Source organism: Phocoena phocoena, chromosome 5 (genome assembly GCF_963924675.1).
Source record: "Phocoena phocoena chromosome 5, mPhoPho1.1, whole genome shotgun sequence".
Lineage (NCBI taxonomy): Eukaryota > Metazoa > Chordata > Mammalia > Artiodactyla > Phocoenidae > Phocoena > Phocoena phocoena.
In genome coordinates this window covers 19,304,624-19,321,760 of record NC_089223.1, presented here as the reverse complement: position 1 = coordinate 19,321,760, position 17,137 = coordinate 19,304,624, and the positions used below count along the sequence as shown (strand labels likewise).

Here is a 17,137-nt window from a genome sequence, read left to right as displayed (position 1 = left end):
TAGGAGATAATATACTGAATTAACATTTCCACATGTCGCTGGTGATCATATGCTGTCCTGTTTCAGATAAAGATATTACTACTTTTTGTAAATGGTTAAACATTTTAACATGCTTTTCTAGAAACTGGCATGGGCTTTATTAAGCCATTCTCCTTTCTGGATGAAGGTACATGATCTGCCTCAAAGTAACCTAGTTTCCTTTTCCCCAGACTGCTACTTCCGGAGATTAAACCTGCAACTCCAGCCACTTTTAAAAACAAGCTATACTACTTATATTTTCCTATCAATAAGAAGAGATCCTCAGCATTACCCAGCCTTTGAAAGGGTTCGGAAGAGAAGTTAGGGAAATTCACATACCTGCTGCAGTTTAAGACTTATAAGACTCTGGAATATGGCTTCAAACTCAGGATAGGGGAGAGCCACAGAAAGACTAAAGCAATTGTGTTAGTCCAGTTGTGCTGTTCTACCTCACCACTACACCAAGTCAAGTCATTCTACCTGATTTCCTGGTGGCTCAGACCATGTGTGTTTATACAGACAACTACAACCAAAATGGAAGCTGCTCACAGCGATACTCTTATTTTAAGAGATGCACTCTGATATCTTCTATTCTAGTGTCTTATATATCAGAAACATTGTCTGTTATGATCTCCTATATTGATTTCACAAGCCCTGATGATTCACACACTAGAAAGTTGTTATGAATTATTTCTATGACTGTTATGTTCAAAATGCATGTATGATACATTGCATTAATATATCAAGTTCATTTGGAAACCTTTTATTATATTCTACTTCCAGGGAGAACTTTTTCAGTGGAAAATTCTTATCAATGGAAAATGGTATTTTTAATTCAATAACGAAGCATTACAGGGTAAGAGAACATTAAAGCAGATTTGATTTCCTGTGCACTTTCTATCTTATCTCTGCAACACTCCCACCCCCCTCAACTTTGCCTGACTAAGGGAAAAAAAAGTAAATGAGGAAGTTTATTGGCTAGACAGAAGTGAAAATGACCAAGACATAGTGGCACGGAATAGCAATTTACTTATTATAAATGAAGTGACAGGGACTAAATCCAGAATTTACCAGAATCAACTTGGAAAAGAAAAGAGGATGGAATAATAATAAGATAAATAGTTTTGATTAACATAGCATTTAATTTCATATTTTTAAAGAACAACAGGTATCTGTGGGGAGCTCCATGTCTCCTCCTTAGGATAGGGCAATACTCAAGTACGCTCTGTCAGTTCCTTATGATTATTTCCCCTCACAATGTCCTAACCTCCAATTTATTTCAGCTAAAATATAGAGTAATAAATAAATGTTTAATAAATGAAACATTTCACCAAATTATTGGAGAACTGTCTTCAGGGATAGACATTCGGAAATACACCCAATTCACTGTTTGCTGAATTTACCTCTCAGAATATCTCTAGTGGTGTTTCTAGAGAAGTTCTTCAATAACCTACCATTAATTCCACTTTATGTATAAAGCCTTCTCAAATCTCATCATCAATTCAACTTAAACATTATGAAAATATAGGTGCAACGTCTTAAAGACCAGATTTTCTGAGGCTGACATTGATCCAAGATTATAGGGCCAAGGAGGCAAGCGAAACATGAGTTCAGCCATATTCATGTCTATCTTGCATATTTTATTATGTAATTTGTATTATGTTATTTTGCACTTCCACTACGAATTAGAACCTAATGTTATGTTATTTGCTTGTTATGGGTTTAATAGCATCTGCCATCTAGCAATACCCAGCAATATGGTTTCTGAATGAATTACCTAGATTATATTGAACTTTCCATTTTTAGCTTCTTTTTAAAAATGAGATTTTTTATAAAAATATTTTTTCAAATACAGAATAATCATTACATTCTAAGAATGGTTCCAAATTTTCATATGCTATTAACTTTCTAACCTTTGTAATGAGAAAGTAATATGAAACCATTAGGGATCGATAAACTTGGCTGCCCACTGGAATAATCTGGGAAACTTTAAAAAGTACTGATAGCTGGAACCCACTCCCAAATTCTTCATTAATTTGGGGGGTGTGGCTTAGGCACGGGATATTCTGAAGGCTCTGCAGCTAATTATAATATGCACCAAGTTTGAGAACCACTGCTCTACACCCTTGATACTCAGTGAAAGGTCTGAGGACTAGCGGCATCAGCTTTATCTTGAGGCTTGTTTTTTTAAAAAGCAGAAGCTTGACTGTACTCCATACCTATTGAATCAGATCCACATGATCAGGTGCTCCATTTGAACCAAGCCAGAATTCCTTTTCTATAAAAATAAAGGGGGCTTCCCTGGTGGCGCAATGGTTGAGAGTCCGCCTGCCGATGCAGGGGATGTGGGTTCATGCCCCGGTCCGGAAAGATCCCACATGCCGCGGAGCGGCTGGGCCCGTGAGCCATGACCGCTGAGCCTGCGCGTCTGGAGCCTGTGCTCCGCAACGGGAGAGGCCGCGACAGTGAGAGGCCCGCGTATCGCAAAAAAAAAAAAAAAATTAAAAATAAAGGACCAAGTCTATTCCATCCTTTCCAACTCTAAAATTCATATCGTACAACCTAAATGAGACACTGAGAAGCACTTTCAATCCCACCTTGAATTCTTTATCTATAAAATGAGAGACCACAGTCATCCTCTCCTCTCCAACCCCACAATTCTCGTTCCACAACCCTAAAAAAATATAGTGCTGAGGGAATTTGTAAAGTTGTGTAATAATTCCATCTTCATACCTTTGGATACACTTTCTCTTCCTTAGAATTCCTGTTTCCTTTCTCTTTTCTCACTGAGACACATAATTCAAGACCTAGGTAAAATCCCACCTCCTTTAGGAAGCATATCCTGAAGAATAATCCAGCTTTTCTCTAAAATTCTTTTGTCAGTATAATGAATTTCATGAAGTGTAACACCTTGTTTCTTTCTATTATTACATATATATTATCTTGTTTCTCCAGTTAAATGATGAGTGTCTTAAGTGAGAGATCATGTCATGTTCCTTTTCTATCCCAACCTAATGTCTAACCTTTGTAGTGAATTGTGTTGTTAAAATGTATATGGGAAATAAAAATAAGTTTGCTCTACTATCACAAATTATTTATTCAGAACTAGCCTACCATTGACCTTTCCCCATAATGTAACCTCACCATACATAATGCAGGTTCTAGCACATCTGGGTGAATCACAGTCGGCTGTGCCTAAGGCTCCTATTCTTTTCTTCCCGCTTCCCTCAGGCCTGCCAGCCTGATGATAAAACTGCTTCAAATAGCACAGAAAATATACAGAAAAAAAGCTCTGCCCATTAGTCCTACAGTATGCCTACAGGAGACCTCTAATATCCTTTTGCTCCATACCTGTCTTACTCACCATTACATCTCCATCATAGTGCTTGGCACATACTGGGCATATAAATGTATTATAAACAATGTGTCAACCAACTACGCAGGAACAAACTAATATAGAAAGTATGCTACTGAGCTTGTGCTAATATTGAGAAGTATGATTTTTTTATAGTATCTCCTATATATGCTTTTCTTTATATATGTATATATATTTACATGATAAAAATAATATGTAGTCATTGTACAAAACACAGATAAAGCAAACTGAAAAAATGTAATCTCCGAAATTGCACAACCCAAACATAACTGTTAGCAGACGCATATCTGTCCAGACCATCAATTTATATATATGTATATATATACATATATATAAACATATGCTATTAAACATATGTACTTTTTAAAACAGAGGATCACACTCTATCTACTGCTGTATACCCTGCTTTTATTCGATTAAATATATATCAAAGCATCACTCCAGCCAGCAAATCAATTTATGATAAAATTTGTTTATGATGGTTGTATTAACAGATGCACCAAAATTTATTTGATCAGTTACCTATCTTTGGAATTTATTTCCATTTTTGGTAATTATAAATAATGCTATGATGAACAATTTTCATCACACATTATCCAAATATTTCCTTAGAATAAAAACCACTTCTCTCACCAGGGGATGGGAATTGTCAAAACATTTCATCAGCAATGCTATAATATTTATATTATAAATATTGCTATAGTATTTATTAAGTAGTTACATACACTTAAATGTGACAAACAGAATAATTGATGCATTTGGAAAATACTCACGTTCTTTTTGAGGGTAGATTTCAGTTTCGAGTGATCGGAACTCATAATATGGTATCTCCTGTTTGAATGTTGATGTGAGAATATGATCAAGTTCATCAATGTCATTCTGTTTTCAAATGAAAAGGAAACTTTTTCTTAGTTCAGGTATATACAGAGAAACTCATCTTAGTGTAATATAATAGAAAATTATTGACTGGAGTAAATACTGAATAATCTTTAATAATACATCTTTTTTTTTAAAGAATAATACAAAACATTAGGGACTTGCCTAAAAGCCAATTCTTAGAATAACAGAAGAACGGATGCAAGAAATAAGTCTTTGCTTTTGGATGAGTTACTTTACTTAAATACTAATTTTAGAAGAGAGTAACAGGTGGTCAATGATAACGCTGAAATTTGTTTCAATAATAAATGCTGTTAAAATACATGTTACATTTTAATAAATGAAATAATAAAATGATGAGTCTGATTCTTCACCTTAAGGGTTAGCAATGGAAGAGTCTTAAATAGATTATTTTATTTCTGTGTCAAAGTGAGGGAGAATATTCATCTTGGCCTATTTTTCTCCTTTAAATATAAAATAACTATATATCAACTTTATTTCCCTAATCTGAACATTTTGGGAGGAGCCCTGTAGAATCCGAGTGTTCTATTACCAAGGACATAACCTATTGCAAAGGCCACTGTTCTTTTGAACTGAGTTTTGTGAAGCAATGGCTGGGACCAGATCGACGTGTGACATAGTTGATTAAAGCTGAGGAAGTGGGCCAATCAACAAAGCCATGGGTGAAGAGAGAACTGTGGAACAAAAGTGTCCAATAAAGACGTTTGAAATGATTTCCAAATAAATTATACATATCGCCAATACGGAGTCACAGAAAGTAAATGACTGGATTGAAAAAAAAAAAGATGTTACTCTATTTCTTCATTTCTCAATAATCTGGGCACCTCAAATAATAAAGTGGTTCAGGCCTTTCTGGATTTTCTAAAAGTCCTACCTAGAAGTGGAGAGAAAGGATGAAAGTCTTCTTCTCAACCTATAGCTAAGGAATGCAAAGCAAAACCCAACATTAATTGACTTAATGCTATGAACTATGTGAAGCCCTTTGCTCCGGATCATTCATAAAAAAAAAAAAAAAAAAAGCAGGTGGAGGGGAGATGAGACAACAAGCTCTGCCATCAAGACATTCAGTGGGGCTTCCCTGGTGGCACAGTGGTTGAGAGTCCGCCTGCCGATGCAGGGAACGCGGGTTCGTGCCCCGGTCCAGGAGGATCCCACGTTCCGCGGAGCGGCTGGGCCCGTGAGCCATGGCCGCTGAGCCTGCGCGTCCGGAGCTTGTGCTCCGCAACGGGAGAGGCCGCAGCGGTGAGAGGCCCGCATACAGCAAAAAAAAATAAAATAAAAAATAAAAAGACATTTAGGGACTTGTCATTGTTTTTAGGCAATGAACTGAGTTCTAGGTATTATTATACAAAATCTCTACAGGTCAGGTACAGGGCAGGCAAAAAGGGAAGTGGTTCAATTCCACAGAGGAAGAAACAGTCGGGAAAGGCTCTGTGGAGGAGATGACCAAAGTTGAGATTGCTATGCAAATAAGGAGCTCTGGACTAAAGGCACAAATTGCATATAGTCAGGGAGGTGTCATGGAGCATGACCTGGTTAAGGATTTCAGGAATTTCCATAAGACTGCAGAAGAATGAGAGAGAGGAAGCGGGCATTTCAAAAAAGTGCCTTGTATGTCTGACGAAAAGATTTTAATTCATCAAGCAACAAGGAGTTGTTTAAGGCCTACAATACGTAACATGGATATGTTTGTTATGTGGATTAAGTTAAGCTTATTTAAGTATCAGCATAACTATAACTGCTTATGTGGCTGAATATTGATATTGAGTGGGACCTATTCTATAAATAATGTTGTGAAAACTTTATATTAGAGTAATTATTACTCAGTCTTTTCAGGAAGTCTTTGATAGGAACAGTGGGGCAAAACATTACTGGCAATATATTTGCACATTCTTTATGCTAAAGCTCAAAAAGAATATGTTTTAGCTATAGGACTTGATAAAAGGAATTAAGAAATTATAAAAACCCTAACATTAGTTTATAAAGTTTCTTAAAAACTTGTGTCAATGGCCATGAGAGTTCTGCATAGGCTATTATCTCGTCCTTGACATTTTTAAATAAAGAGATAAACTTACTATTTCTTCCCCAAAGTGTACAAGATTTAATGAGTAGAGATTAGTGTGTCATAGAGTTACTACACTCTTGTATAAGTTAGGCATAAGATAACCTCAGGTTCCTTCAGCTCTGAAATTCTGAGACATAGAGAATTCAAAAGAGCATGAGTTCCCAGGAGGAATCTTAGAAGTACAATTTCTCCCACAGAGGCACTACGACACTTTAATGTGAGAAATGCTACAGCTTATATCATTGAACTTTTAAAATGAAGTAGCAGCGTTCTTAGAATCAGAACAAAAGCTCTCACTATGCAGAAAAGGATGTTTAATTAATTAAGAAAGAGTGCAGATACCCTTTAATATTCTAGCCTATGATAACTAGCTGAATCACTTCTGTTTTCAATTTCATAATCATGCTACTAGTATTATACCTGCATATAAATAAACTGTACAGAACACAAAACAAAGGTGTGAAAAATCACAGAAATGTTTACTAACATAATCCCCCAAAAATTTCTCCCCAGAAGATACCCTAACTAGAAAAACCTGATTTCAGTAGTTATGCTTCTTTTTAAATGTCAAAGATGAAAATAGGCATCATTTCTAAACACTGGCATCGAAATTGGAAAATGCCATAAATTTTTCTCTCCTTAAAATAAATCGTGCAACTCTAAGAATACTTGATGAGGTTGGCACAACTGTTCTCCAAGCAGAAAAATTAAAATGGAGTAGTTTAATATTTGTTCAGCAAAATTCACAACCAACCTAAGACATTAGTTATAAATGAGCAACTTGATAAAAAAAATAAGAGCAGAATAAAATTATATTGGCAATACTGTTTGGTTTTAGGAAAAGTTAAATATACATAAATAATATAAACATATATACATAAGCATGCACACACAGATCTCTATTTATCAAGAATATGAGAAAAAGAAAGCAGAAAAACTAATATACAAAATAGACAAAAAAATTAAATAGACAGAAGAATAATTACAAAATAATGAAGTAAACATATGACTTTTTCCAAGGGAATTTTTTCAGTGCTCTGTGATGGAATGTGGGATTGATGAATATACTTAAAAAGTAATTTGCATATATATTTATAGATCACAATTCTATTTGAATATGAAGATGTTATATACTTATTTCTATAAGCAACTTTATTACAATGAGTATTTCTTCCTAAAAGAGAAAAATACATAAAATATCTATTTTAAAAGATATTAGAATTATGGACTTTTACTTCTGGGAAGATGGAAGAGTTACACTTTCTCCTTTTCTTCTCCTTAAATACAATGGAAATGGTCAGATTTCAATAGGAAATCAATTATCATACAAGAAACAAGAATCAGAAAGATCTCTTAACTAAATGAAAAGAGACAATCAATAAATGCCAACACCAGATGAGAAGAATTTTGTAATTATCTGACAAAGATTTTAAAACAGCCATGATAAAAATGTTTCAACAAGCAATAACACTCATTCTTGAAATAAATAAATAAAAAATAGAAGGTCTCAGCAAGGAAACAGAAAGCCTCAACAAGGAAACAGAAGGTATAAAAAACAACCAATTTGAAATTCTAGAACTGAAAAATGTAATAATCAAAATAAAACCTCAGTGGATGGGCTCAACAGCAGAATGGAAAGGATAGAGGAAAGAATCAGTAAACTTAAAGCTAGAACAATAAAAAATACTCAACTTGTACAACAGAGAGAAAATAGACTGAAAAAAATAAATAGCGTGTGAGGTACTTGTGAGAGTATAACAAAAAATTTAACATTCATGTAATTTAGAGTCCCAGGAGGAGATGAGAAAGAGGGTAGGGATGAAAAAGTACACAAAGAAATAATGACTGAAGACATCCTGAATTTAGCAAGAGACAAACATACAGATTCAAGAAACTGAGCAAACCACAAACAGGTTAAACCCAAAGCATTACATGCTGAGAGACATTATAAGTTACTTCAACAATTAAGGACAAAGAAAAAAATTTGAAATAAGGGAGAGAGAAACAAAACCTTACTTACAGGGTAAAAACAATTAGAAACACAGTAGTAACCATAGATGTAGGAAAGAAGAGGCACAGTATTTGTCAAGTGCTAAAAGAAAAAGAACTCTCAACCAAAAGTCTTATGCCTAGCAAAAACATCCTTCAGTAATGAAGGGGAAATTAGGACGTTCTCAAATGAAGGAAAACTTAAGAAATTTGTTGCCAGCAAATATACCCTAAAACAAGGAATAAACAAGTTCTCTAAACAGTAAGGGTATGATAAAAAAAAAGAATCATGGAACAGGGGTAAGGAAGAAAGAACACAGTAAATTAAAAAAATAGGTAAATACAATAGGCTTTCCTTCTCCTCTTGAGTTTTCTAAATTATGTTTGGTGTTTGAAGCAAAAACTAGAATACTGTCTGATGTGGTTCTAAATGTATGTAGATGGAATATCTAAGGCATTTATATATCATAAATGGGGTAGGGGTAGAGGGAAAGAAAGGGAGATGAGATTTCAATATAGGTAGACTGTGATCAGTTATGAATATATAACACTGTCTAGAGCAACCACTAAAAGAGATGTGCAAAGAGATGTACTCAAAACACAAGAGATAAATCAAAATAGAAATCTTAAAAAAAATTTTAAGTAAAACACAGTAAGGCAAGAAAAACCCTAGATAAATAAAAAGCAGAGAGCAAACTAAAACCAAAAAATAAAGTGGCAGACTAAAGCCCTAACATACCAATTATTACATTAAATGTAAATGGTCTAAACATACCAATTAAGACAGTGATTTGTAGAGTGGATTAAAAACATGATCTAGTTACACGCACTCTTTAAGAAACTTACTTCAAATCACCAGTATGGACAGATACTGTGAAAGGATAAAAAAAATATATCATGGCATCATTACAAAGGAAAGCATGAGTAGCTATATTAATTTTAGGTAAAGTAGACATTGTAGCAAAGAAGATTACCCAAAACAGAAAGAGACATTATATACTGATAAAAGGATAAATCCACCAAGAAGACATAATAATCCTAAATGTGTATGCACCAAAGCTAAATGTGTAAAGCTAAATCCTAAATGTGTATGCACCAAAGCTGCAAAAATATGTGAGGTAAAAACTGACAGAACTGATAGGAGAAATAGACGAATTTATAACCACAGTTGGAGACATAAATATATCTTTCAAAAATGGATAGAACAAATAGACAGAAAATTAGCACGAATATAGACAAACTCAATACACTATCATCTGATGATCTAACCAACAAGGAACTAAACAACATTTTTAGAACATTCCATCCAACAATAGCAGAATACGCATTCTCTCCAAGTGCCTGTGGAACATAAAGGATGATAGAGCATCTCCTGGGATATAAACAAATCTCAACAAATTTAAAATAATTTAAATCATAAATGTTTTCTGACCACATGAAATCAAAGTAGAAATCCATAACATAAAGATAATGGGAAAGTCTCCAAACATTTGGAAGGCAAACAATACTTCTAAATAATCCAGAATCGAAGAATAAATCTCAAAGGAAATGAAAAAGTAGATTAAACTCAATGAAAGTGAAATATAACATATAAAAATTTGTGAAACACAGCTAAAGCAGGGCTGAGAGAAAATTTTATAGCACAAAATACATATATTAAAAAAGAGGGGCTTCCCTGGTGGCGCAGTGGTTGAGAATCCGCCTGCTGATGCAGGGGACACAGGCTTGTGCCCCGGTCCGGGAAGATCCCACATGCCGCGGAGCGGCTGGGCCCATGAGCCATGGTCGCTGAGCCTGCGCGTCCGGAGCCTGTGCTCCACAACGGGAGAGGCCACAACAGTGAGAGGCCCGCGTACCACAAAAAAACAAACAAACAACAAAAAAAAGAGAAAAAATTCTCAAACCAATTATCTAGGCTTGCATTTCAAGAATCTAGAAAAATATTACAATAAATTCTAAGCAAGCAGAAAGAAGAAAATAATAAATACAGTGTAGAAATCAATTAACTTGAAAATAGAAAAATAGAAAAAAATCAATGTAACAGAGTTGATTTTTTTGAAAGATCAGTAAAATTGACAAACGTCCAGAAAGACTGACAAAGAAAAAGGAGAGAACATACAAATGACAAATATCATGAATGAAATAAGAGATACCACTAGAGACCCTGCAGACATCAAAAGGATAATAAAGGAGTACTATGAACAACTCCAAACACATAAATTCAACACAGATGAAATGGACAAATTCCTTGTAAAAACGTACTACCAAATGCACTATCTCTCTCTATTATTTCTACAAGTTTCACAAATATATGTGAATCTAAAATTTCTAGTAATTAAAAGTTTAATTAAATACAAACAAACCAGAAAAAAACAGAAGATATTCATTACACAAAGCTGAATTCCTTGAGGTGAATAGCTGTTTACATAAGAGCACTCCTTCAAAGTTTGATTTGCTCTTTCTTGGATGAGGGGTGTGGACACCTTTTGAGCATGACAGCATTGAGAGACTGTCCTTAAAAGGATTTTAGAGCATTGTAATGTAAGCAGTTGGGAGATATTTAAGATGCATGGAGTGATGTGAAAGGGTGTATATCTTAGGTGTAGGATAAATGTATACAGTATACAATGAAATAGACTCAAAGAATCTTAAGTAATAATAACTATCACATGTTAAGCACTTACAATGTGTTAAGTTTTATATAGTTTATCTCCTATAACATTCCTGAATAGTAGATTTTTTAAATGCCTATTTTTTTAGATGTTATAATCATGATACAAAAAATCAGTTACAGCCAAAATTGCAGAGCTAATAAGTAGATTTTAACTTATGGCTTCACATTCTAAACACACTACGTTTCACAATACTACATTCTAGTCATGGAGGAAAGAATAAAATCTGAAATAGAATTTAAGTAAAATAAAGAATAAATTGTGGTCCCATGGTTTCAAAATGGACACTGTAGTTCCAAACATCATATTCATATTTAGCCAAAAGAGGGAGAAAAGGGGCATAGATGGAGGGAAAATGGGGGACGGTGGCTATTGTGAGCCACAGCTCTAAAGATGTCCCCTTGGTCTCATTGTCTAAAACTGTCTCACATGACCATCTCTAGCTGCACGGGTGGTTAAAAATGTTGTGAGAATCTGGCTTTCTCAGCTTCAATAGTAGAGTGAGGCAAGGAAAAGGGCTTTTAAATATTGATGTTGGGTGAAGAAACCTATAGGGATGTCCACAGGATACTAAGTTATTTTTTTAATCTGGTAGAGAAATACAATAATAGTAAAGAATCTTGATTAACAAGAGAAATGATTTCAGTGAAATAACCACAGGAGGGTTGTGAAATGTTCGTAATAGGAGACAAAAATCCATGAAATAGCATTTTACTCTTTACCTTCAGGTATCTAAAAGGAAAGCCAATGGCTGAGCTAAAAACATCTTGGTTTTCTTATTATAATGAATTGCTATGCTTGTTTAAGTTTCACCAGTAAAAGAAAAATAAGAAAATAACTTCATTTGTTCCATTGTTCATAATGTGTGCTATGAAAGTGAGCCAAAATAGCCATTTAAAGGAGAATTTTATATATAGTTTACATAACCTATCTTAAACACAATTTTCTCCTACAGCCTGTAAAGAGAATGATAGGTCAGAGAGCAGAGCAAATACTTTCTAGGGTTATAAAAAGCCTTTCTTTTTTACTTTATGAGTATTCAACTCCAAGCAGTTAATGTAAAAGAATAATCTAAGTAAGTAAATTGGGCTAAGATAAAAGGGATATTTTCCTTTGTCAAATTAATTTCTCTAAGTTTTGAGTGAGTCAGTTCTTAGAATTTCAACATGTCTGTGACTACATTTGCAAAAATAAATGTAAGAATACAAAGCAATGCAATTTTACACTTCCTTCAAAAAGTTTATTTATTATTGATTAGGTATTCATATAGTTGTAGAATCTCTAAATAACTTGAAAGTAATTATAACAGGAAGAAAATATGTTTTGAGATCTGAGAAACCTGTGTTGACATGCCTGCTCAGGAATCATTAGCTGGGGACCTTAGTAATACTTACCTGACAGAATTACTTAGGAGTTTAAATAAGTAAATATGTAAAATCTCCAGTAAATCTTAATTCCCTTTTCTCGGAATACTTTGATGTGAGCCCTCAGATATAACTCACGAAATGTAATCATCGTGATTTAGAAAAGTGCATACCTATTCATGAGGAGAATCACTCCCCAAACTAGCCTTTGAACTGACTGAACAAATAATTTAGTTTGTTTTTTCTTTCTAATTTTTTAAATTAAGTAACACATCTTTAAAACTAGTTAGAATGTAGGTTTTATATTGTAATACAGGGACGCAAAATGCCAGAGGCTTAAGAAAGATAGATGCCCATTTCTCTTTAACATAAAAATCTGGAATGCGGCAGTTCAGGGCTGATGTCATGGCTCCCTGATCACGGGATCCAGGCTCTATTTTGTTTTAATAGTAATACCATTTTCATGGTTCTGGATGGTTCATCCATCATTCCCTTGTTAGCACTGCAGCCAGACAAAGGAAAAAGTCAGTGAGGGGGAGAGCATGACTGCGCCCTTCTTTTAAGGACATGATCAGAAATTTGTACAAATCACTTCCACTGACATGCCATTGGCTATTAGTTAGTTATATGACTACACCTAGCTGCAAGGGAGTCAGAAAGTGCAATAATTACCTGGGTGGACACGTGCCCAGATAAAAGTTATATCGCCATGTAAGAAAGGAAAAAGAAACACTAGGGAACAATTAGCAGTTTCTGCCATCTCCATCAACAATGCAAAATGCATAAACATCATAATTATGCAAAGGCAATTGATAAAAGTTAAAAAAAAAAGAAAAACACTCTTCTAGACCACTGACTGAAGCTTGACTGTGCTGAAATTTTCAACTGGACCCCACCCGCACCCCCCTCAAAAAATGTCAAAAAGTCTCAAAAATTTAATGACTAAACCTGAACAGATTCTTTAATGGAGATATTTAATGACATTAATGATGAAACAAAGAAAGAAACAAACAAAAAGCAAAGCTTTTCTATGGCAGGCATTAGATAGAGCAACCATAAGAACTATGCCTTTTCTTACCCTTACCTCCCTCTAACACCTATTTTGTAACCACTTACTGTTAATATGTAATAAAATAAGGCAGTTTTAAAACAAATAGTGTACTAGCATATTCAAAGAAATATCTTTCAAAGAAGCCTTCTCTAAATGATGCAATGATTTTTTGAAAATTTTTGGAAATTATTTTTTTGGGTTGTTTTAGATGCTAGTTTCCAAGACAGACAACAGAATTAGTCTCATCGTTTTATATTTGTTTTTTTTTCCTTTTTTGTCCTTCCCTTCTTTGCCCAGCTCTTTCTACTTCAGTCAAAAGCAGCACTGCTTTATGCAATAGCTCAATAACCTTCTCCAAAAGGGCTGTGCCTATGTTATCAGGAAGCCAGTGGCTGTTGGAACAAGGGTCTCTGACAGATGGATCACTTGAGGTTGGGTGGGAAACTTAATGTGTGATATACTTTCACCCAACAAAATACGTATTGAGCAGCCAATGTGTCTGGCAGTGTTCTTGGTTCTGGACAGGAAACAGGGAACTAAATAGATAGCATCTCTGCCCTTATTGACCTTGGAGTCTAATGAGAGGCAGATAATGAGAGGTAATTTGAGAAATATCACACACAGAGATGTCAAATTAGAATGTGATTGGTATTACAAAGAGATATGCAGGGAGAAGTACGGATCAGGGCAGGCTCCACTGAGGTAGAGATGCTGGGTTAAAACTTGGAGTTAGAATTAATTAGATGAAGACAGTGCTAGGGAAGGCGGACAGGAAGAGTGTTTCAGTTAGAGAGAGGAGCACATATAAAGGCCCTGGGGTAGGAGATTAGGAAGGAAAAGTTCAGGAAGTAAAGCAGACCAGCATTCCTGGAATGCAGAGGTGAGGCCGAGGATTAAGATTAAGCTGGAGAAAGAGGGGGGACAGTGACAGCAAGGCCATATTGTTCATGTTAAAGATTTTTAATCCATACAAAAATTGGAATCTGTTGAAGTATTTGAGCAGGAGAATTACATGCTGAGGTCTTTCTTTTTAAAATAACCTCACAGACCAGGGACTTTAGGGTGTGTGCAGAAACCTACAGTAGGGGACCAGTTAGGAGGCTAGCCTAGCAGTGTAGGCAAGAGGAAAATGTAGACTAAAGTGTCAGAACTGGAGAGATATGGAGAGAAGTGAGCAATATTTAGTAAGTAAAACTGATATGGCTTAGTAATGGATTGAATTTATAGGGCGAGAGAGTACAAGGTATGAGGAGACACTTGTGTTTCTGGCTTTTAAACTAGATTGATGATGATGCATTTCATGAGTTAGAGAACAGTGAGAGATGGGCTTAAAGGAAATCTACATTTGGAGTATACCTCATAGGTCAATGAGATAACCTGCAGAGGAAATGTCTATCAAAAAAAGAAGGGTATCTAAGAATCAAAACTGAATACATTTAAATTTTTATTTTCTAGATATAGAAAGAAGAGATTGCAAAGGATATTGAAAAGGAAAGGTGAAGGATGTAGGAAGAAAACCACGAACATATGTCTTCCTAGAAGCTAAGAAAAAAGATTATATCAAAAAAGTGAGTTTGGTCAATGGCGTTAATTGTGGCTGAAAAGTCAAGTTAAATTGAATGAAAAATTGTTCATTGGATTTGCTGGAAGGGACTTGAGCATAATTGACATATATTTGTTTGTGTGTTGCTACTTAATAAGGTTAATGACACTAAATGGCTGATCTCTGGGAAAAAATAATAAATTCTCAGAAGTTGAATTTTACTTGTCAAAGATTTACTTTACTTCATTTCCTTTGTCTTGATACAGTTTAGTGTAGAAGCATATTTCATGAATGCTTAACACAATTTAGACTTCCCAAATTATATTCCACTTTATTTCTTTATCTTATTGTTGATACTATTTAGTAAAGAGACCCACAAGAATGCATAATGACTTTTAGAAAATGCAAACAAACACATTTTGCCACAAGATTTTTTAGTTTTCTAATTTCCAAAGGGTTATTGATGATTTGGGGTTTGTTCTCACCTTCTTATGAGTGAGCATTGTTAACTGTGTTTTGTGCTTTGTTTTCAGGATTGTTTAAAAATATTCCTTATGGTTGAAGATCTGGATGCTCTAAAGAACTGGATAGTAAAAGCACAAGGCTGCTCTTGGATGGGGGTGGTTATATGTAGCACTCACACCAGCACACAGACATCCTCCCCAAAGGGCAGTCAAAGCCAGTCCCAGGGACAAGAAGAGAGGGAAATGTAAGGAGCAAGAGAGGTACTTCAGTTTGGGAGAACAAGAAATCATTAATAAAATACACTCTAAGCAGTAGCTAAACATAAATGAAAACATATGGGACCAATAACTATGAAAATGGACTGAGATGGCTTATAAGATAAGAATTGTAGAGAAACAACAGTATAGTTATGTCAATGGCTAAGTTAATGGCTATTTCTGCACTCAGAAATATTTTTTTCTCATAATAGCTGTTATATCTGCTGTTACAGTTAACTAATTTATTTGTTTTTCTCTAAATAAGTGGATGAGTGTACTACATTGTGTGTTCCTGTTTGATTCAATGATTTGTAACTCTGGTGAGTATAATTAAGTCTGAACCATCCCAATCAGGCATCGTTAACTGTTGCTTGACCTAGCATAAAGGAGACATAGCACAAAGGAAATGTTGCTTGTTTTATCAGTAAAATAAAGCTTCAATAGATTTGCCTTATTCTTATTGGTCCAATCTAATTAGGAGCGCAAGCAATATGAAAAATGAATCCAGAAATAAATCTCTAGATTGCATTTTATTAGACTGTTTTTTGTCTGATTACAAATCTTTGATCAGAAATATAAAACAAGTTAAAAAACCAATCAAAGGTACATGAAACTCAAATCACTTTCTTCTTCTCTGGGGGGAAGAATTAAGAGTAAGCACAAATAAAATGGAAATAAAGGCTACATGGAGAGCCCATGTATTGGCAAGTCAGTCCTCTCAATAAGAATGGTCATAATTCCTAATCTAAGTAATTTTTTCCTCTTGGCTTACAGTTATGGAATACTTGAGCTGGAAATGACCTTGGAGATTATATACTCTAGCTTCTTCATTGTTCCCATGAGGAAATTCCTTTAGCACTAAGGAAAGTGGGCTCTCATGAAGCGGCTGCTAACTCAATGAAAGAACCCAACTCCTGCTCCTGCCCTATCCGGAACTATTTCTCTTATGCTGCACTGCCACTTTCCAGTAATAAAAAGGAAAGATAATAAGCAGCCTTTTGAAAGAGAGGTAAGATCTTAAGCATATTTGAGTAATAAACATTTCTTTAATATTCTAAAGAAAGGTAAGACTGGATCTTACCTTTAACAGCTCTTTACAGCTGTGAAAAGTTGGTAGTGAAGTATATTAACATGGAGTTCATGACTGAGGTAGGGTATGAAGAATCAAGTTATAGCACAAATTCTTCATTTTTCTAGTATCATGAACCTCTGAGAGTTCCTTACTCTCATAAGCATCAGATTCATTTATTCAATTTTATAAATAAATAACAGTGTATTTTAAAAGGGCAGTTTTCATTTCTCTCTTATTTATATACTATACTATAGTTTTTCACTTATTTTTTCAAATAGCACTGGAAAAAAACCAGCAATCACTGTTTTCCCATTTTTTACGCAATAATTATCAGTTGGGTCGTATATATCGGGAACGATAACTATGTG

General features: G+C 34.7%; 1 protein-coding gene across 1 annotated transcript in view; it reads right to left on the bottom strand.

Annotated features, from left to right (window-relative positions):
- The window catches only part of BANK1 (B cell scaffold protein with ankyrin repeats 1), a 301,567-nt gene that overhangs the window by 183,535 nt on the left and 100,895 nt on the right, over nt 1-17,137 (bottom strand). The window contains exon 6 of the mRNA XM_065877749.1: nt 4,168-4,273. Coding sequence (XP_065733821.1) covers nt 4,168-4,273 — 106 coding nt within the window. The remainder of the gene's footprint in view (nt 1-4,167; nt 4,274-17,137) is intronic.